The sequence below is a fragment of the Leucoraja erinacea genome, chromosome 21 (genome assembly GCF_028641065.1).
Source record: "Leucoraja erinacea ecotype New England chromosome 21, Leri_hhj_1, whole genome shotgun sequence".
NCBI classification, from domain to species: Eukaryota; Metazoa; Chordata; class Chondrichthyes; order Rajiformes; family Rajidae; genus Leucoraja; species Leucoraja erinaceus.
Window position 1 is genome coordinate 9,465,665 of NC_073397.1, and position 21,489 is coordinate 9,487,153.

At 43.9% G+C, this 21,489-nt stretch overlaps 1 protein-coding gene and 1 long non-coding RNA gene across 11 annotated transcripts in view; one reads left to right on the top strand and one right to left on the bottom strand.

Annotated features, from left to right (window-relative positions):
* Nucleotides 1-1,820: 1,820 nt before the first annotated feature.
* Nucleotides 1,821-13,952, bottom strand: LOC129707229 (uncharacterized). Of its 2 annotated transcripts, none has more exons than XR_008725157.1 (3): nt 13,627-13,952; nt 10,840-11,120; nt 1,821-2,310 (listed from the first exon to the last, which is right to left on the bottom strand). It is a non-coding gene; the product is annotated as an uncharacterized LOC129707229 (long non-coding RNA). The 2 variants fall into 2 exon arrangements; XR_008725156.1 differs by lacking the exon at nt 1,821-2,310 and adding an exon at nt 7,160-8,028.
* The window catches only part of pcif1 (phosphorylated CTD interacting factor 1), a 100,353-nt gene continuing 92,675 nt past the window's right edge, over nt 13,812-21,489 (top strand). For 4 of the 9 annotated variants that reach the window (XM_055652060.1, XM_055652063.1, XM_055652061.1 and 1 more), the window contains exons 1-2: nt 13,946-14,164; nt 16,133-16,200. In XM_055652060.1, coding sequence (XP_055508035.1) covers nt 13,965-14,164; nt 16,133-16,200 — 268 coding nt within the window. In that variant the 5' untranslated portion in view covers nt 13,946-13,964. The other 5 variants (XM_055652067.1, XM_055652062.1, XM_055652065.1 and 2 more) reach the window with 5 other exon arrangements.

The following is a 21,489-nucleotide window of genomic DNA, read 5'->3' on the forward strand; positions in this document are numbered from 1 at the left end:
CAAGGACTGATTAGGGTTAGCCAGCATGACTTTGTCCATGGGAAATTATGTCTCATAAATTTGATTGTAACTTACAAAATTCTTAAGGGGTTGGACAGGCTAGATGCAGGAAGATTGTTCCCGATGTTGGGGAAGTCCAGAACAAGGGGTCATAGTTTAAGGATAAGGGGGAAATCTTTTAGGACCGAGATGAGGAAAACTTTTTTCACACAGAGAGTGGTGAATCTCTGGAATTCTCTACCGCAGAAGGTAGTTGAGGCCAGTTCATTGGCTATATTTAAGAGGGAGTTAGATGTGGCCCTTGTGGCTAAAGGGATCAGGGGGTATGGAGAGAAGGCAGGAACAGGATACTGAGTTGGATGATCAGCCATGATCATATTGAATGGCGGTGCAGGCTCGAAGGGCCGAATGGCCTACTCCTGCACCTAATTTCTATGTTTCTATGTATTGCTTGAACAGGACACAAAAAAGATTGACGAGGCAGGGTGATGGACATTTGGATGTTGTCCACGTGGACTTTAGTAAGGCCTTTGAGAGGATGGTAGTGGAAGGTTGTTTTACACATTTTGGATGCCTGTGACCAAGTGATGTGCAGTAGGGATCGGTGCTGTGTCTGTTTTCCTCTCCTCATCTACATTGTTTGAATGACAATGTAACTGATATTAATTGATGTTAACTCGTAACTGATGAATATGATTGTGGACAACACCAAAAGTGGTATAGTGGATAGTGAAGAGGGTTCTCGTAGAATACAATGGGATGCAAGTCGAATGGGGATGCAAGTCAAACAATGGCAGGTAGAATTTAACTCGGACAATTCTGAGGTGCTGCTTTAAGTTAAACTAAGGTAGCTCTTACACAGTAAATGGTAGGTCTCTGGAAAGTGTTGTTAAACCCAGACCCAGGTGTACTGGTATAGACACATTATGCTGGAGTAACGCAGCAGCACAGCAGCACTTCTGGATAGAATAGGTGGTGTTTTGGATCGAGATCTTTAAGTTCCCCGAGATCGGCGGCGTCGCAGATAGACAGGGTGCTGAAGCAGCATGTTGGCATACTTTCATTCATTAGTTAGGGAATTGAGTATAGGAATTGGGAAGTCATGTTACTAGGACAAGCTGTTACTGAAACCACACTTGCAGTATTATGTAGAGGTTTAGTTGCACAGCTATAGAAAGGATGTCATATCTGGAAAGGGTGAAGAAAATATTCACACAGATATTACCGAGACTGGAGGGCTTGACGTGCATAGAGAGGCTGGGACTTTTCCCCAGAGTGTAGGGAGCTGAGTAGTCTTCTTGTAGAGGTATATGAAATCATGATGGACGGAGATCAGGTCAATTAAAGCACGTAATAATTGATGAGTTTTTAACCTCTATATTTGTTTACAATCTCCTTTAGGGCATATATACACGTCAGTGCCATGTTTAGCTTTAAAACCAAACTGGTTATCTACTATCAGTATAATGAACCCTTTTAGGACCAGTTTTGAGTCTACACCCACATTGGGGAGCTCAAGGCATAGCTTGTCAAACTTCTCTGGATTAAGCTTGTTCAAAATGCCTTTGACTTTCCAGAAGATTCCATCTTGCTAGGGGAGGATTCCATTTTCTCCAGGGGAGGAGAGTCCAAAACTAGAGAGAATACAGTTTCCCTCCATAATGTTGGGGACAAAGATCTATCATTTATTTATTTGCCTCTTTATTATTATTAAACTTTATTTCTGACTCAAGGTGCAGACAAGAGACAACATTACATAAAATACATTGCATATAAAACACGATAAAATACATATAGTGCATAAATTACTTATGAGCATCATAAAATATACAAAAGCACAATACAAGATTTAAAATCCAGAATTAAAAGAGAGGTCAGTATCCTACGACGAGACAATACCAATGTCTCCACAACTGGCATTAGTGTAGTGCTATACCTTATGTTTGGTAAGACCAAGATAATTATATTTTCAGAGTCATTAATCCTGCAAATAAATGTATACATATGATTTCTTAGGATAGCTTCTAAAGTACCGACTCCTGCAGCCACAAACATTTCACCAGCACTACACCATCTAGGCTTCCTTAGCAGTGTTCTCATTGCATCATTATAGGCCACCTTTAGTCTCTGTGAACTTGTCTTTCTGTAGTTAGACCACAGGTGTGCAGTATTAGAGTGATGCACAATATGCTCTAAATAGAGACATCTTCACCACATCTGTACACGCACCAAACTTACGTAAGAGAATATTCACCTGTACATACATCATCTGGCGTTGCCTATAAATATCCTCATCATCTGTAATTTGTTCTGTAATAAAATGTCCAAGATATTTTACCTTATTACAGACACTAAGATTATTGTCAGACAATTTAAAATCAGGACATTTTAGACATTTACCCCCTTTGGTTCTGCAGATCATAACAGCACTCTTACCAGCATTATATTTGATATCATGTTCTACACCATACACAGAACATATAGTAAGGAGCTACTGGAGACCAGCGCTAGATGGACTAAAGACCAGAAGATCATCTGCATACATAATATGGTTCACTACGGTATTACAAATCATACACCCAGTATTACAGGTTTTCAATTGCTTGGACAGACCATCAATATAAAGATTAAAAATGACTGGGGACAAAATCCCCCCTTGTCTGACACCATTGCTAACCCCAAATGGGGCTGACACCCTATGGCCCCATTTTACTTGCATAATCTGATGGGCACACCAGTAAACCAGAATTCTCACAATGTATTTAGGCACCCCTCTTCGCCTCAATTTAACAAACAACTTTCTATGATTAACACGATCAAAGGCTTTGGAAGCATCAATAAAGCACATAATAATTGCTGAGTGTTTACCTATATATTTGTTTACAATCTCCTTTAGGGCATATATACACGTCAGTGTCATGTTTAGCTTTAAAACCAAGCTGGTTATCTGTGGAGTTAACAAACTCATTTAATCTATCCAGCAGAATTATTTCTAGGATTTTTGACAATATGCTGGCTAAAACTATGGGCCTGTAATTATTTAGGCTGCCTACTTTACCAGTTATGTCCTTAATAACCGGCACTAGCAGAACAGACAACATTGAGTCTGGTAACAAACCATGAATCATAAAGCCAGTAAAAGGGCTTTCTCACGGTGCGACCTGAAGCAAGACTTAACAAGACTTAACATCGTGGGAACCTCCTGCGATAACAGTACGGCATTCATGGACCACCGAGGATCTCCGTGGCGCTAACGGCAGGTAGTCGTGTAACTTGTTAAGGTCGGGACAAAATTCAAACATTTTTGAATTTCTCCAAGAGTGACTTGAGCAGTGTTGCAACATTGTATGAACGCAGATGCCAGTGCGATATACGTGCGATATCCGTAATGACTGTTGCGGGTACCGTGGGAACTCCTGCGAACGGTAATATGGGTTGAGCACAACACCGGCTGAAAGGAGGCCATCGAGAAGCAGATGTACGCCTTTGAAATTTTTTTGGCATTGGCTTTTTTAAATGTTTTATGTAATTTATGTTTTTATGTGTCTTGAGTTCTATGTGCAAATCCTTTTCAGTTCCAGGTATCAGAGCGTTGGAAGCAGGATGCCAGAGGCCACTCAGCCACTCTTCGGGCCAGTGCAGGGGTGCGAGCGGATGGCCAGCGTAGACCACTGGCAGCAACGTTACCCCACCCACGTGGCCGATGTGGCCCTGGTCTGCCGGCAGCTGTCCGAGCGATGGCTACAGGTCAGTGCCCCCCTCCCCTCCCTCTCCAACGCTCACACCCCCCCCCCCCCGTCACTCCCCCCCCCTCCCCATACCATCACCCACGCCCCCCCCCCCCCCCCCATCACTCAATCCCCATCCACATGCCTTGATGTGTCAGCAGCTGTCCGAGCACCACCTGTGAGTGTAGAGCTCCAACCCCCGATCCCCTCCCTCTCCCCCACCCGGGAGAGAGGGAGGGGAGGTGGGTGGAGTGGGGAAGTGAGCGAGGGGGAGAGATGGGGGGGGGGGGTGGTAGAGGGAGAACAGTTGACTGTAAACTATCACAGCTGGAATCTTGCTTTGCTTTACTGTGCGCTCCCTCTGCTGATGCGGAATACCTCCCTACTGGACTCCTCGGTCAGTGGGGTTTTCCACTGGTCTGGCAATGAGCAGATGACCAAGTTCCAGATGGCTTGCACCATGGCAGACGTCTTCAGACTCCCCAATGCCCACCTGCGCCCGGTAAGTGTGTGTGGGTGGAGGGGCGGGGGGCAGGCTAGAGTGGCTGAGTGGCCTCTGGCATCCTGCTTCCAACGCTCTGATACCTGGAACTGAAAAGGATTTGCACATAGAACTCAAGACACATAAAAACATAAAACATTTAAAAAAGCCAATGCCAAAAATTTTTCAAAGGCGTACATCTGCCTCTCGATGGCCACCTTTCAGCCGGTGTTGTGCTCAACCCATATTACCGTTCGCAGGAGTTCCCACGGTACCCGCAACAGTCATTACGGATATCGCACTGGCATCTGCGTTCATACAATGTTGCAACGCTGCTCAAGTCACTCTTGGAGAAATTCAAAAATGTTTGAATTTTCTCCCGACCTTAACAAGTTACACGACTACCTGCCGTTAGCGCCACGGAGGTCCTCGGTGGTCCACGAATGCCGTACTGTTATCGCAGGAGGTTCCCACGATGTTAAGTCTTGCTTCAGGTCGCACCGTGAGAAAGAGCCATAAAACAAATAACAAGGAGAGGAGTTATCCTCATACTCGCATACTTAAGATGTTCAGCAGAAATATGATCTAAACCACTAAACCAGTTGGACCGCTTGTTCATGGCATGATACACCTCATGTGACATAATCATCATTGAATCATTACTCTCAATATTGTCCACCCTATAGAAAATCACCTTGGACACAGTTGAATAAAGTACTATAATGTTGTCACCATAACTCCGCAATATTAGCTGTTCCGGAGATTCCATCTACAGTGCATGGTAGAGATGTTTTGCAGCTGTTAAGAGCACTCACTTCCCAAAAATCAGTATCGTTGTTACTTAGCAGCTTCATAGCCATGGATTCAGCCCTCATAGCTTGCTCATTTTTACAGATGAAGCAAACGGCATACTTATTTCTTGCAAAAGTGAGAGCTTATGCAAGATATAACACAGGCCCCTGTCTGGGCCTACCTGCCATAGCCCATAATTTAGTGGCTTCACGTGCTTCAGCATGACACTCAGCTACATATTTATTCCAGCCAGGCCTGATGTTATATGTCTTATTTTTATGGTTGCAGTAGGGCTTACTGCCTACATATAAAGCACTTACTATATCATTATACATGGAGCAGATATCTCTCCTATGCTTCATATCCTTACAATTAACATTAATACACATTATTGCATCTTTAGGTAGATGAATATTGCTTAAGGAGTTATCTGTATGAGCATAATAGGCTAAGATGTCTTCCTTTGTGAGGGTTGACCAGTCCAGTTTTTCTGTGTTAAAGCTATTTCCATCTCTGGATACCACAGGTACTGGGATCGAAATTAACAGTTGCCTGGTTGCCAATGGCCACCTAAAGTCCTGCCGGGCAACCTAAAAGCCGTGTCATTTTTGCCTGGCTTAGCACCTCTCTCTATTTCTCTCTCTGTGCCACTCTCCGTCTCCACCCGCCATTCGTGTCCAGGCTGCCTTGTCTCCGCTCTCCAGCCACTCATCCACTGGCATGGCCAGCCGCCTTGCACATGTGCACTGCCATGGCCAGCACATCATCGGCCGCTCTGCACATGCGCACTGCCACGGCCACTGGTAGGCACCAGGTACTTTCTCCCTCCCTTTGCATTGTGGGAGATTTGACCGCCATTGATGTCCGGTCGCCACGACCCTTGAAACCCAACGCAGAATCACTCCCTGGAGCTGGAGTAACTCTTGCTTCTTGGTTTCCTGGTCCTCCAAAAATATTCCAAATGGAATTTAAAATGGACGTGGTGGAGGGTTAAACATAGTGGAGGGTTAAACATAGTACTCTGTAAACAGTGTTATAAACGAGAATACAAAACTGTGTATTTATATATAAATATATAACCATATAAATATATATAATTAAAAGCATCACCTTGACCCTGTTTGCACTGTGCTTTGATTTTAGAAAAAAGCTACCACTTACGGCTGTGATTTTTGGCCATCTTACTCAGTTCCCCTCCGCTCATCAGGTGCCGAGGATTTTTCCCATCGATGAAAAATAAGAGTTATTAGTGTTTAAAAAATGTTGAGATTCTCTCTCCTGCCAATCACCGCCATGAAGGCCAGGGGTGGGGGAGGGGCTATAAAACACGGAAGTCTGGACTTGGCTCAGTCTGTCTGTAAGATGGCGAGGGAGAGGCCACGACTAAGTCTGGGCTGGGAATCTACACAACACTTAGTGTCTACTAACCTGTGAGTGCCCTTTATGTGGTTTTAAATGTGTTTTTAATTGTTTTTCTTGATGTGATCTTTGTGGTTTTATGTGCTGTTTGTGGTTGTTATGCTTTTTGTGGTTTTATGTGCTGTTTGTGGTTTTATGTGCAACTGTGTTTGGAAAGAATAAACGCTTTATTAAATCCGACTGTATTTGGTTCAAAAGTCCTGCTCATTTAGTGACCCGTTTAGTGGACAGGTCGCGCTGATTGTATCATTTCCGATGAGTTCAGTAGTCGTGCTTAACGCGGAAGTGTTGTTGTCTGCGGAAGGCCCACTGTGGAGACGCCGCGCTCAGCCATTTGAGTATAGAAGAAAGTTTACTGCCATACGTATGTGTGAATGTATGTGGGGTAGAGGATGTGTGTGATAGTCTGTGTGTGTGAGTGTGTAAGGTGGAGGGTGTGTGTGTGTGTTCAATAAATAACAAATAGTACAAATAATATAGTCATTTGTAGTTCAGAGCTTATTCGCTGTTTAATAGCCTGATGGCTGTCAGGAAGCTGTTCCTGAATGAGTGTGTGAGTGTGTGTGTGTGAGTCTGTGTGTGAGTGCATGTATCTGTTTGAGTGTATGTGAGTGTATATGTGTATATGTGTGTGTGTGTGTGTGTGTGTGTGTGTGTGTGCGCGAGTGTGTGTGAGTGTATGTGTGTGCACTCTGCTTGGAGTGCTGTGAGCTTGGACTTGCTGCCTGCACTCTGCTTGAGTGCTGCGAGGTTGGACTTGCTGCTTGCACTGTGCTTGCAGTGCTGTGAGGTTGGACTTGCTGCCTGCAATATGCTTGGAGTGCTGCGACGTTAGACTTGCTGACTGACTCGGAGTGCTGTGAGGTTGGGCTTCCTGCTTGCATTTTGCTTGTAGTGCTGTGAGGTTGGACTTGCTGCCTGCACTCTGCTTGGAGTGCTGTGAGGTTGGATTTGTGGCCTGCACTCCGCTTCGAGTGCTGTGAGATTGGATTTGCAGGTCTGCATTGAATGATGACGAGGTAAATTCTCAGATTTTCTTTGTTAAAATGTGACCGCGCAATCTCTCTATATTAATTTTTTTTTTTTATCAACAGCAAAGAGGCATCAAGAGGCAGTGAGCAGCAGAACACAACAAGAGACACAACAAGAAATAACTTAATAAATCTCATCTTTAACATTTAAATTGTTGTTATATTTTAAGACTTATTCACATTTTAAACTTTAATAAATCCTTTTTTCACTTGCCATGCCTGCGTGTTCTTCATCACACTGGGAACCTAATAGGCAGGAATGGCTGCGCTGTCGGAGAGCCACTAAGAGTGCATGGGGGGAGGTTGAGGGGAGATGGACTGAATGTGTGGGGGGAGGGGAATGGCAAGTGGGGAGGTGAAGGGAGGAGGGGTGACTTGAGTGAACTGCCACCACACCAGCCATGTGACTGGACTTCAAGCACACCAGCCATGACTCACTGAACTGCAAGTCCAAGAATCCATTCAGTCCACAATGTCCATACCAGCCCTCTAGGAACCAGTCCTTCAGCACACAACACCCACACTAGCTCTCCAGAGATCCACACAAGGATAGACTTTCCTGCTTCATTGCTGTGATCTGTAAAAAAAGATGAAAACGTCTGAAATTGATTGTCCATTCTCTCCTCCTTCTCTCTGAGTCTGTCACCTGTTTTCGGCAGAATTTCTGGCAGTTTCTTAGCTGCCAGCCCGTCAGGCCCGAGTTACTGAGCTGCCAGCCTGCCATGCCCGAGTGAATGAGCTGCCTGGCCTGAGTGAATGAGCTGCCTGGCCTTAGTGAATGAGCTGCCTGGCCTGAGTGACTGAGCTGCCAGCCCAAGAGTCCATTCGGCCGACAACACCATATTAGCCCTCTGGAAACCAGTCCGTTCAGCCCACAACACCCATGCTAGCGCTCCAGCTGGCCCGGGGGGGGGGGGGGGGGGGAGAGAGAAAGAGTTCCTTTCACAGTGTTTGAGGAGTCTGGCCCGGGGTAAAGTTATGGGGAGGGCAGGAGTGTTGTGAAGAAGGCGATTGGGGCCAGTAACCCACTTACGACGCTCCACCGCAACCTCTCTCCTGCCGCTCGCCGGCCTCGCTCATGTCAACCGCTTCCCGCAAATCCTTAAATTCCGACAGCGTGTTCAAGGGACCAATTGAGGTTATTTGGCTGTCGGAATTTAAGGATTTGCGGGAAGTGTCCCCCACCCATTTAGTAATTAAAAAATGAAGGAGATTTAGAAGCCTTGGGGAAATTGAATTGTTACTTATTTTTATTTTTTACGGAGAGAACAATCTGCGTATCCGGGTTTAAGATTTTTTTTTAAAGCCGACTGACTGCCTACCTTGAGTAATTACTTATGGCACGGGCCCGATTATAACATACAGTAGCTGTAAAGAGGGACATAGCGTCACTTAGAGATTTAAGACTGAAATTGGATAGTTTCTTTTTTTTTTAGTAACCAAAGTTATCAACGTATAATTTTTTGTATGTTGGAAAACAAAATATAGTGGTACAGCTGGTGGACTTGCTGCCTCACACACCAGAGATCTGTGTTCGATCCTGTCCTCGGGAACTGTCTGTGTTGAATTTGCGCATTCTCCCTGAAAGCATGTGGGTTTCCTCCCACATCCCAAAGACTCATTGGCTTTGTAGGTTAACTCGTCTCTGTAAAATTGCCCTTAATGTGTAGGGTGCGGGTGAGGAAAGTGGGATAACAGAACTTGTGTGAATGGGTAGACAAAAATGCTGGAGAAACTCAGCAGGTGAGGCAGCGTCTAAGGAGCGAAGGAAATAGGCGACGTTTCGGATCGACACCCTTCTTCAGACTGATGTGAGGGTGGGGGGGGGGGGGGCGGGAAGATGAAAGAAAGATGCGGAGACTGTGGGCTAAGGGAGAGCTTGGAAGGGGAGGAGAAAGCCGGGACTACCTGAAATTGGAGAAGTCGATGTTCATAGAAACATAGAAATTAGGTGCAGGAGTAGGCCATTCGGCCCTTCGAGCCTGCACCGCCATTCAATATGATCATGGCTGATCATCCAACTCAGTATCCCGTACCTGCCTTCTCTCCATACCCTCTGATCCCCTTAGCCACAAGGGCCACATCTAACTCCCTCTTAAATATAGCCATTGAACTGGCCTCGACTACCCTCTGCGGCAGAGAGTTCCAGAGATTCACCACTCTGTGTGTGAAAAAAGTTCATACCGCTGAGGTGCAAACTGCCCAAGCGAAATATGAGGTGCTGCTCCTCCAATTTATGGTGGACCACACTCTGGCCATGGAGGAGGCCCAGGACAGAAAGGTTGGATTTGGAATGGGATGGGGAGTTGAAGTGCTGAGCCACCGGGAGATCAGGTTGGTTATTGCGAACCAAGCGGAGGTGTTGGGCGAAGCAATCGCCAAGCCAACGCTTGGTCTCACCGAGGACGATCATACGCTGAATAATCCAACCACATTTTTGTTTGGAAGTGGAAAGAAATAATAGAAACTAGACTAAGTGGGATCCTTTGGGTCCCAGCATCACAGGAGGGCTGGTCCCCCAACGCAATATTCCACCTCTCCACCAATTCCAATATTGGCGTACACCCCAGCTGTATGAACATTGACTTCTCCAATTTCAGTGGGGGGGTAAAATGGTTTCCAGAGGGCTAGTATGGACACTGTGGGCCGAATGGATTATTGGGCTGGTGGCACAGTCACTTAAGCCTGTTGTGCTGGCAGCTCGCTCACTCACAGCTGGTGGGCTGGCAGTTGACTCACGGCTATTCCTTGAAATTCCATTTCAAGCAGGGTGCAAGGCCACCAAATTCAAGTGCAGTTTCATTCTATTTCAAGCAGGGTGCAAGGCCACTAAAGACAGCAAGTCGTGACCTCTTCCTTATCCAACTTGCAGAGACTGAGCCACTCCCACACTTCTGGGTTTTATAGTCCTTCCCCCCCTCCCACCAGAAGGGGCATGGCCTTCATGGAGTGATTGACAGGAGAGAGAATCTCAACATTTTTTAAACACTAATAACTCTTTTATTTTTCATCGATGGGAAAAATTCTCGGCACCTGATGAGCAGAGGGGGACTGAGTAAAATGGTCAAAAATCACAGCCGTACGTGGTAGCGTTTTTTCTAAAATCAATATAAAGTGCAAACAGGAAGTGGTCAAGATTACACTTTTAATTATATAGAAGGCAAGCCAACTTTAATTAGGCAGTGCAACTTTAATTAGGGAAGGCAATTTTAATTAGGCAACACAGCTTTAGCGTTTCCAAACCAAAGGCAACACAGCTTTGGTATTTCCAAACCAAAGGCAACACAGCTTTAGCATTTCCAAACCAAAGGCAACACAGCTTTAGCATTTCCAAACTATATTTTCCAAACCACAGTAAGGGCACTGACAGGTCAGTAAAACCACTCACAGTTTAGTAGACATGTGTTCAGCGTTATTCACAGCTCAGACTGAGAGACATGATCCTCTCGCTCCCCCATCTTGCAGAGACTGACTGAGGCACTCAACACTTCCTGGTTTTATAGTCGTCCGGAAGGGGCGCGGCTTTCAGGAGAGACAATCTCAACATTTTTTAAACACTAATAACTCATTTATTTTTCATCGATGGGAAAGATTCTCTTGTCCTGCGCAGCAGAGGGGGGCTCCGAGTAAGATGGCCAAAAATCACAGCCGTAAGTGGTAGCGTTTTTTCTAAAATCAATATACAGAACAGGAAGTGGTCAAGATCAGACATTTAGTAATATAGATTGCATTCATTGCAATGTGCAAAAAGAGTTGAGATACTGTATTATAATTTTGCTGCATGTCATTGTGGTTTATATCATGTCTTGATTGGTGAATATGTTTAGTTTTTGACTTTCTTTGAAGCAGAAATAATATGTGAATGCTTCATTGAGCATAATTCCGACTGCTATGTACTTCGTCCGAGCACATTATCGCACGCGTCATGCAAGCCATCTTAAATGACCACATAAACTGTCATTTGGCAACCTAAAAAGCTGCCTAGATTGCCCGGCTGATAACAAGGGAAAAAAAGTTAAGTGAGAGCCCTGTATGGAGGAGAGAAGAAACTGCCCAAGATTCAATGCACACCACCTCATCTGTGAAACACTGTGGTGGGGGTGTTATGGCCTGGGCATGTGTGGCTGATGAAGTACTGTCTCACTTATCTTCATTAATGATACAACTGCTGATGGTAGTAGCATAATGAATTCTGAATTGTATAGACACATCTAATCTGCTCAAGTTTAAACAAGTGCCTCAAAACTCATTGGCCGACAGTTCATTCTACAGCAAGACAATGGTCCCAAACATACTGCTAAAGCAACAAAGGAGTTTTTCAAAGCTAAAAAATGGTCAATTCTTGAGTGGCCGTCAATCACCCGATCTGAACCTAATTGAGCATGTCTTTTATATGCTGAAGAGAAAACTGAAGGGAACTAGCCCCCCAAAATAAAGCATAAGCTAAAGATGGCTGCAATACAGGCCTGGCAGAGCATCACCAGGGAAGACACCCAGCAACTGGTGATGTCCATGAATTGCAGACTTCAAGCAGTCATTGCATGGAAAGGATATGCAACAAAATACTAAACATGACTACTTTCATTTACATGGCATTGCTGTGTCCCAAACATTATGGTGTCCTGAAATTGGGGGGGGGGGGGCGGGGTGGTGGACTATGTATAGACACTGCTGTGATTTCTACACGGCAAAATGGCCTTTATTAAAATTTGACAATGTGCACTTTAACCGCATGTGATTTTTTTTCTATTACAAATCTCAAATTGTGGAGTACAGAGGCAAATAAATAATGATGGGTCTTTGTCCCAGACATTACGGAGGGCACTGTAGTTAAAGGTGAGAGGGGGAAACTTTTTTTTTTTTTTTTTAAACCAGAGGTCAGTGGATATATGGCATGAGCTGCCACAGGAAGCGATACCAGCAGATACAATTATTATATTTAAAATACATGAATAGGAAAGTTGAGGGATGTGGACCAAACACAGTCAGACGGGACAAGTTCAGGTAAACAACTTATTGGGCTTGGATAAGTTGGGCCAAAGGGCCTGTTGCCATGCTGTATGAGTACGTGGCTCTAGATAGGTCTCTTCCCATTGTAGGGATGTCTAAAACAAGTGGACATAGGTTTAAGATGAGTTTTATAGGGGAAAGGTGACTACTCATAAAGTAGTCAGTATCTGGAATAAAGTGCTAAAGATGGTAGTACAGGCCACAATACATTGCTGAAGAATAGCTTTGACCCGAAACGTCACCCATTCTTTCTTTCCAGAGATGCTGCCCGACTTAATCCAGCTTTTTGTGTCCAACTATCATTTTGTGTGTGTGTGTCTATCTTCAGAAACAGTAACACTTAAGAGACATCTTGACAGATAATTGAATGGACAGGGTATAGAGGGATATGGAATTAATAAGTGAGTTAGTATAGATTAGCATGATGGTCAGCGCAGATACTTTTTCTATACTATATCACAATAACTTAAAATCCATTCTATCTATTCTCTGCTGGCCCACACATTTGGAGACCACGATCAAACTCAGAGTTGTATTTGTAATATGTCTCAGGAATGCACACAGGGCACAATTATTGTTGTTGTTATCTGTGATAGCACCAGCAAACGCGATCAGTCCTCCTCACTAATGAACTCCAAGTTGAACTATAATCACAGGCCAAGTAGTCAGTGCCATCCCAAATAACAACATTCAGTCCCATGCCATAATGTAAACATAACGCATTTGTACCAATATCGAGTTTACAGCCCTACGCTAAGAAAGTTTCAGCATCAAGCCAAACTGCTGGAGGAACTCAGCAGGTCAGCCAGCGTCTGTGGAGGGAAATAAGACAGGCAATGCTTCGGACCAGGACCCTTCTTCTGATTGACTGATCAGTCTCTGCGAAGATGCTACCTCATCCTCTAAGTTACTCCAGTACCTTGTGTTTTTACTCAATACTTCATATTTCTTTCATTTTTTGTCTCAGCACCAAGACACTCTTTGGCTCCCATAATACATTGCTGGCCATCCGCCCAGACCATTGGAGATTCTCACCCAGAGACCAATTCCTCCCACAAACCATGAGACCCACAGAACCTATGATACAGACTCACATCCACTCCACGAATGAGCAGAACACCCTCCAAGACCCTGTTTATTTTGATGACGTGCTCGCTCTACCCACCACGTGCCACTCGACGGCCAATCACCAAACCTCTGGCTCTTTAGCGGGAGCTCCGTCCAATCGGATACAGCGATGATGGCCGTCAATTCAACCAATCAGAACGTCCATTACTGATGTCTGCGGCCCAGCCAATCGCCGTTCGCGCGCCTTTCTCGCGCCAGCCAATCAGCGGCTGCGCGCCGTGGAGGCGCGCCTGCGCAGTGCAGCGCGGCGCTCCGGAATACAAGATGGAGGCGGCGGCCGAGCGGTGAAGCGGAGGCGGGATCAGAGGCGAGGAGGCTTGGTGGCGGACCTCCTCACTGCACAGCCGGTAATCGGGCCGCGCATTACACCGGCACATGCCGCGTGACGAGAGCGGTACCGCGCACCTCACCAGTGTCCGTAACTCCCGCCAGGACGCGAGGAGGAGAGAGCCGGGGAGGCAGTGGCGGCGCTGCGAGCGGGCTCCCTGCCGTCGCCATCTTGAGGCTATTACTGTGACACCACTCGGGAGCGCGGTCTGCTCGTCCGTCGGCGCCGATGCTCTGCCTCCTCTCCCGTAAGAGAATGCCCGTCACCGCAGCGCTCGAAGCCGGTGCCGAAGGCAGCCCGAGCTCCGGGCTGCGGCGGACGGACGCGAACCTTCCTCGCCGCTTGCTCGAGTTGCTGCCGAGGATCTGGGCGGGCGGCATAGGCAGAGCATGCGCAGTGAGGCGCCAGCGGCGCAACGGCTCCATTGAGTGGCGCGGAGGAGCGGAGCGGGGCGAGAGGAGGGTTATGCAGGACAGAGGATGAACGGGGGTTCTGTGCGGCATGGAGGATGGAGAGGGGATTTGTTTTTGCCAAGCGGAGGATGGAGGGGGGTGTTGGACGGAGGATGAAGGGGGGTGTGTGCGCGCGGGAGGGGCAAATGGAGGGGGTGTGTGCGAGCAGGAGGGGCAAATGGAGGGTGTGTGTTCAAGGGGGGGGGGGGGGGAGGAGCGCGAGGGCTGGGGGGGAGAGAGGAAGGGGGGTCTGTGGGCGAGCGGGGGGGGGGGGGGGGGAAAGGAGAGAAAGAGGGGTGGGGGCGGAGGGAGGGAGATCGAGAGGCTGTGTGTGTGGGCGGGAGGGTGTGGTTTGCGTTTAGTCGGAAAGACCGGGATCGGAATGGGAATGCAGGAGTATGACGATGCGCGCGATTGAGGGACAAGGGAGGAAGGGGGTTGCGGGAGGGTGGACTATGTGCCTGCTGACACAAACGTGGGTGCCACCTTGGTTATCTTCTTTAAATGTTCATTGACAATCATATTCTGAGGAACTCAAATACCCAAATGGCCTTCCCTTTATTTTTAAACAGTAATACAAAGTTATTTGTTCCACAGGGCAATGTAGATGGACATAAATTGTGGTCATGCCAGTGTTCTCTATTTTGCCAAATTGTAGAGTAGGGAATCAGTAATTTAATTTAAATTAATTGGTGCAGCAGTTAGTGTTGCTGCTTCACAATTTCAACACTCTGGTTTTGATTCTTATCTCGTGTTGTCTTTGTGGAATTGTTCTCTAATTGATTGCTGTGGCTTCTTCCCACATCCTGTAGATTGCTGTGGCTTCTTCCCACATTCCCACATTGGCTCTTGCAAGTTGCCCCATGTTGGGGAATTGGAAAACCAGGGTTAAGTTGATGGGCATGAGAGTTACACAGGTTACCAGAAAATATGTGAGAAAATAAAATTACTCTAAAAGCTTGTATAGACTGTGTTAATAGCTCATATTTGGAGAAATATGGATTTGTCTCAGTCTCTAGATTTCAAATACATATATTAACTGCGATGCTGCCATTTCCCAAATAAAGATTATGCATTGATGCAACAGTACATGTGCACATTACTTGGTACATGTGCAGATTTGGGCAACTTTTTACCCCCCCCCCCATTAGTTTAGTGCCCAAAGGAACTAAACTATTTTTTTTAGGAAGATATTACCTGGAGAATAATTGCTGGCCACTATGATTGGATAGAAACGATGGAACCAGGATTGAGTCTATGTCAAATTTTTATGTTCCTTGTGTTCTCATCAATTTGCCCCAAGGTCTGACTATCACCTACCTATCCACTAGCAGCATTTTACAGTAGCTAATTAACTTACCAATTTACACATCTTTGGAATGTGGGAGGAAACTATCGTCCAGAGGAAATGAGGTAGTCATGGGGTGAACGTGCAGATGCAGTCAGCATCCAAAATCAGGGTGGAATCTGGGTCTCTGGCAGTTCGACTAACCACCACAGTGCTGCAAAGATTTGGAAACCTAAGTTTTAAGTTTTAAAAATTCAACATCTGAAGTTTATTCAACCTAGAAATTCTATCTAGATTAGTATTTTAATGGACTTGCTTTGGCAATCTAAACCTTCTGAAATACATCTAACTGGCAAGATGAAGCATGAAATCAGACTGAAGACCGTTTGCATTGCTTAAACTAATCTTTTGCTTAATTTGAATTTTACCAGTGCTCTGGCTTTTAAATTACTGTCATTTTGTGTACTTTCAAAAGGATTAAAGAAAAGCCATTAGCCTATGCATCTGTCCTTAATTGTCGAGAAAGTAATGGGTATTTCAAAGGTTGGTAGAAATTCCATCACTATTATGTTTTGATGACCGATTGTGAAACGTTTTAATGACTGAAACTGATTACATTTGTAAATTATTAATCTTTGAGGTGGCAGACTGAGATGATACTTGTGTTATAGAAGCTATTCTGGCTGCTCAACGCTGGGCATCTGTAAGATGCTATGGGCTCAGTGGTAGTTGCAAATGTATACTATCACAATTTTTACCTTTTGCCTACTGTGTTCCTCATCTGACTGTTGCTGTCAATCCAAAGCATCGTCTCTGGTTCCATGAGTAGTGCAGATGGACATGTTGGGAGCTGCAACAGCTGCACATAAAAATGCTGTCAATCCAGTAACAAGCTATATATATTATACTGCAAAAAAACACAGCAGGTTTGCAGCCGATGGATCGATTTAAACATGTACAGTGCCCTCCATGATGTTTGGGACAAAGATCCATCATTTATTCATTTGCCTCTATACTTGAGTACAGAGGAGATTTACTAGAATGTTGCCTGGGTTTCAGCAACTAAGTTACAGAGAAAGGTTGAACAAGTTAGGGCTTTATTCTTTGGAGCGCAGAAGGTTAAGGGGGGACTTGATAGAGGTCTTTAAAACGATGAGAGGGATAGACGGAGTTGACGTGGATAAGCGTTTCCCACTGAGAGTAGGGAAGATTCAAACAAGGGGACATTACTTGAGAATTAAGGGACAGATGTTTAGTGGTAACATGAGGGGGAACTTATTTACTCAGAGAGTGGTGGCTGTGTGGGATGAGCTTCCAGTGAAGGTGGTGGAGGCAGGTTCGTTTTTATCATTTAAAAATAAATTGGATAGTTATATGGACGGGAAAGGAATGGAGGGATATGGTCTGAGCGCAGGTATATGGGACTAGGGGAGAATACGTGTTCGGCACAGACTAGAAGGGTCGAGATGGCCTGTTCCGTGCTGTAATTGTTATATGGTTATATACTCCACAATTTGAGATTTGTAATAGAAAAAATTACATGTGATTGTACACATTGCAATATTTTAATAAAGGCCATTTTAATAGTTTGGTTTCACCATGTAGAAATGACAGCAGTGTTTATACATAGCCCCCCCCCCCCCCCTTTTCAGGCAACCATAATGTTTGGGACACAGCAATGTCATGTAAATTAAATGTTTAGTATTTTGTTGCATATCCTTTGCATGCAATGACTGCTTGAAATCTGAGATTCATGGACATCACCAGTTGCTGGGTGTCTTCTCTGGTGATGCTCTGCCAGGCCTGTATTACAGCCATCTTTAGCTTATGCTTGTTTTGGGGGGTAATCCCCTTCAGTTTTCTCTTCAGCATATAAAAGGCATGCTCAATTGGGTTCAGATTGGGTGATTGACTTGGCCACTCAAGAATTGACCATTCAATTATTCAGTTCATGTTACTTGGCCTGCCAGTGCCTTTGCGATTAGTAAGCTCACCAGTATTCTCTTCTTAATGATGTTCCAAACAGTTGATTTTGGTATGCCTAAGGTTTGGCTGATGTCTAACAGTTTTATTCTTGTTTCTCAGTCTCGTAATGGCTCCTTTGACATCATTGTCAGAACTTTGGTCCTCATGTTGATAAACAGCAATAAAAGTTTCCAAAGGTGATGGAAAGACTGAAGGAAAGACTAAGTGCTGAGAGCTCTCTATACCTGCATTAAGGAGGCAATTAAACACACCTGAGCAATTACAAACACCAATGAAGCCATGTGCCCCAAACATTATGTGCCTTGAAATAGGACTGTATAAACACAGCTGTAATTTCTACATGGTGAAACAAATGTATAAAAATGGCCTTTAATAAAATCGGACAATGTGCACTTTAACCACATGTGATTTTTTTATGTAACAAATCTCAAATTGTGGAGTACAGGGGGAAATAAATGGCGGGTCTTTGTCCCAAACATTATGGAGGGCACTGTAGCTCTGTCATATCAAGTGAATGGTAAAGAATAACTCGAGCACTGGGTGGGGGAAGAGATAGTTTGAAAATATTCCCATCTTTAACAATGGCAGAGCCCAGTTTGAGTGCTAATGATTAAACTGGAGCATTCCCCACTCGCAGCCATCATAAAATCCGTCCTTTTGCCTATTCATTCTGAATTTCACCATGGTATTCAAAGGTATAGGGTCAGGCATTGGTGGTACTGGAGATTACTGTCAGTAAAATGACAGTAATTGCAGAACTGGTCTTGGCACAAGCTAAGCTGTTTCTGTGTAGTATGAAATGCTGAAATTATAAGCTTTGTCCTTTTCACAAAAGTGTTGGACAAATCTAACGAGGCAAACTACTACCTACTCAATCTACAGCCAACAATCAGCAAAGTGGCTGGTGTCAACAGTGCTGTCAAGTTGTACCTGTCTGTAATGACCTTATTAATGCTCAGTTTTGGTTTCACCAGGATCACTCGCCTCCAGACTTCATCATAGCCCGATCTAAACATGAACTGAAGAATTGAATTCCAGAGAGATTGTGGGAGTAGTTGATTTTTCTGTGTATAATTAATCAATTTACCAGGATATAATTTCTCATGGTTCTCAGTTAATTTAAAAGTACTTCAATGATTGGACTTGTACAAAGGAAGTTGTTGCCTCTTCTTCTGGACTCCTGGATTTGCATCTTGGGGCTTTACTATCTGCTGCTTCACAATATTGGCAGTGCCCAAGGTCATGAAAAAGATTTGCCAAAGTACTGCTTGAGTTGAACAGATTCAGGTGACAATATCTTTAACTTGTCCTCGCACTTTAACATGAGTTGATCGATTGCGAAGCAGGAAAAATTTACTTCATTTAATTTTTAAGGAAATAAACTGGTCTTTTCAGTATTTGTAGCAGAGAATACTGGAAATGTGGCAGTTCCTTGTATTTCATGAAAAAAAATGGACACGAGACAAGTATTGATTAAAGTTCACATCTGAATTGTGTGCATCAATGTGCCTTTTTTGAAAGCATCGCCCTCCATCTTTGACCATGTCAGTTTGGGTTACATGCTTGTGCATAATGCTTCTTGGATTAACTTTGTACGGTGTGAAATGTGAGACACATGGGCATGTATTTCTGGCTCTGAAAAATGGCAACATTCAATGTGTATTGTATAAAATCAAAGATTTATTGTATTCTGTGGTATCTTTAGATACCTTGTTGTTTAATTTTAGTTTGAGTATAGCTTTTAAAGAATTCATAATGGCAATCAGAAAGGAAGAAAATCAGTGCAAGAGATTTTAGTGAATGGGTTGGAAGCTAAATTTTGGATCTGTTAGGTGAAAGTTTTGCACAGCAAGCTAAATCTGAGCAAATGAGCATGAATAATGATATTACTTATTAATAGTGATTTCAGGCGGTACAATGGTACAGAGGTAACGATGCAGCCGTACAGTGGCAGAAACCCTGACTGGGTGTTGTTTGTATGGAGTTTGTACACTCCATGTGACCTCGTGGGTTTTCTCCGGAGGCACCAGCTTCCTCCCAGATTCTAAAGACGTGCAGGTGTGTAGATCAATTGGTAAATTGTCCCTTGGTGTACGATAGAACTAGTGTATGAAAATTGTTGATTGTTGCAAAGTTGGTGGGCAGTAGAGCCTGTTTCGTGCTGACTAAAATAAAATAAAAGCTAAAATTAACAAAACAACAAAATTAGGACAAAAGACTTAGAACAGTTTTTAAGCTTCACGATTGAGGGAAGTGGAGTTGCATAAAATCTATTTTGAATTATGCCACAGGATGAGGGAAAATTGTCCCAAATGAATAGTATACTTCAGTTTCTGTGCATTGGATTATTACTCGCGGATCTGTCATACTGCATATTTAAAATATTTGATTTTGACACGATGAGGAATCTAGAGGCATCAAGAGTTAATGAAGAATCTTGCTTTTCTCAAACATAGTTGTATCAATATTCATTTTGAGGGGTATCACATTTACATTACATTTAACATTTTGTATGTTTATTCGGCATTGGGGAAAGAATGCTGGAACTGTAACTAACTTTTAATTGCATTGGGGAAGCTGAAGTGTCACTGAAGTGACAAGCTCATGTGGAGGTGGATAGTTTCTGACATTACGGAAATATCCATCAATTCACTCCTTGTTAATACCAAATTATATGAATTAAGCACAACCATCATTGAACAGTAGAGCAGAGCAATGAGATCAGATTCAATTCTTTATTGAAGTAGTTTATTTTTCCCAAATTTTCCAGATTTATCTTATTTGTATTTATGTCTATCAGTAGCCATGATGTTGGAAACTTTTCAGTGCTTTTGTTGTGCCACTGTGCAGTCTTTGCTGCTGTCTATATACGTGCTCTTATTTTCTGTTGGGTATTCCTGGTTCCTCCCACATCCTCCTGCTTTGATTTTTAGTTGTTCTTGTTGAAAGTAAAAAGGTTCCTAGATTACTTTAATTCCATGTTAAGTAGAAGTATTTGTAATTATCCTGATTGTTGAATGCTGGATTTAAAGCACCTCTATAGGGCTGAAGTATTTTTTGGAGAGGGGGCTAGAGCTCTGCAGCAAAGGTTTGAAAGTTCTGGCTTAGCTGCAGAGTAAAGAATTTGTTTATTTTTAGGCATGTGTGGCATGAAGGTATATGTTTTACACTGCATCTTTGATAAAGCACCAATTTGAAAAACCCATAAGAAATGACCAAAATTGCTAGTTTAACTGCAGTTAAGGAACCACCTCTGGTTCTGCCCAACATCATTTACTCCAACCAAATGAAACTATTATTCAAATACTACTAAATTGGACAGACTGGAGCCAACTTTGCCAATTGTGTAACTTTATGTTACTGTTGTCTTACTTTCAATTCTAACCATTATTTTCCAGTGTATCTTTTGCTTTCAAACATGATGGAAATTTTCTGAATCTATACAGAAGCAAGATTTAACATGGGAATTAATCTACCAACCAACAAATCTGACTGGAAACCAGGACACTCAAGGAAAACTGTGCAGTCACAGAAAGAATGCAAATCCAGAGACAGCACCCAAGGTCAAAATTGAATCTGGTTCTCTGAAATCACTTGGCCTAGAATTAATAATCGTATCTATTTGCAGGAAACTGCATTACATTTGAAAGTACATTTTATATACACTTGATCTACTGAACTAGCGAAAATTCAAAACGCAGTACAATTTTGTATTTTCTAAGATAACTGCAAGGATTAAAAAAAGAGTTCAAACGCAGTGTTAGACTTACCAGAATTACTGATGAGGTAGATCAGTTGTTACCCCAGCACATCATGATCCTGGGAAATGGCGATCTTTGGTGTCAC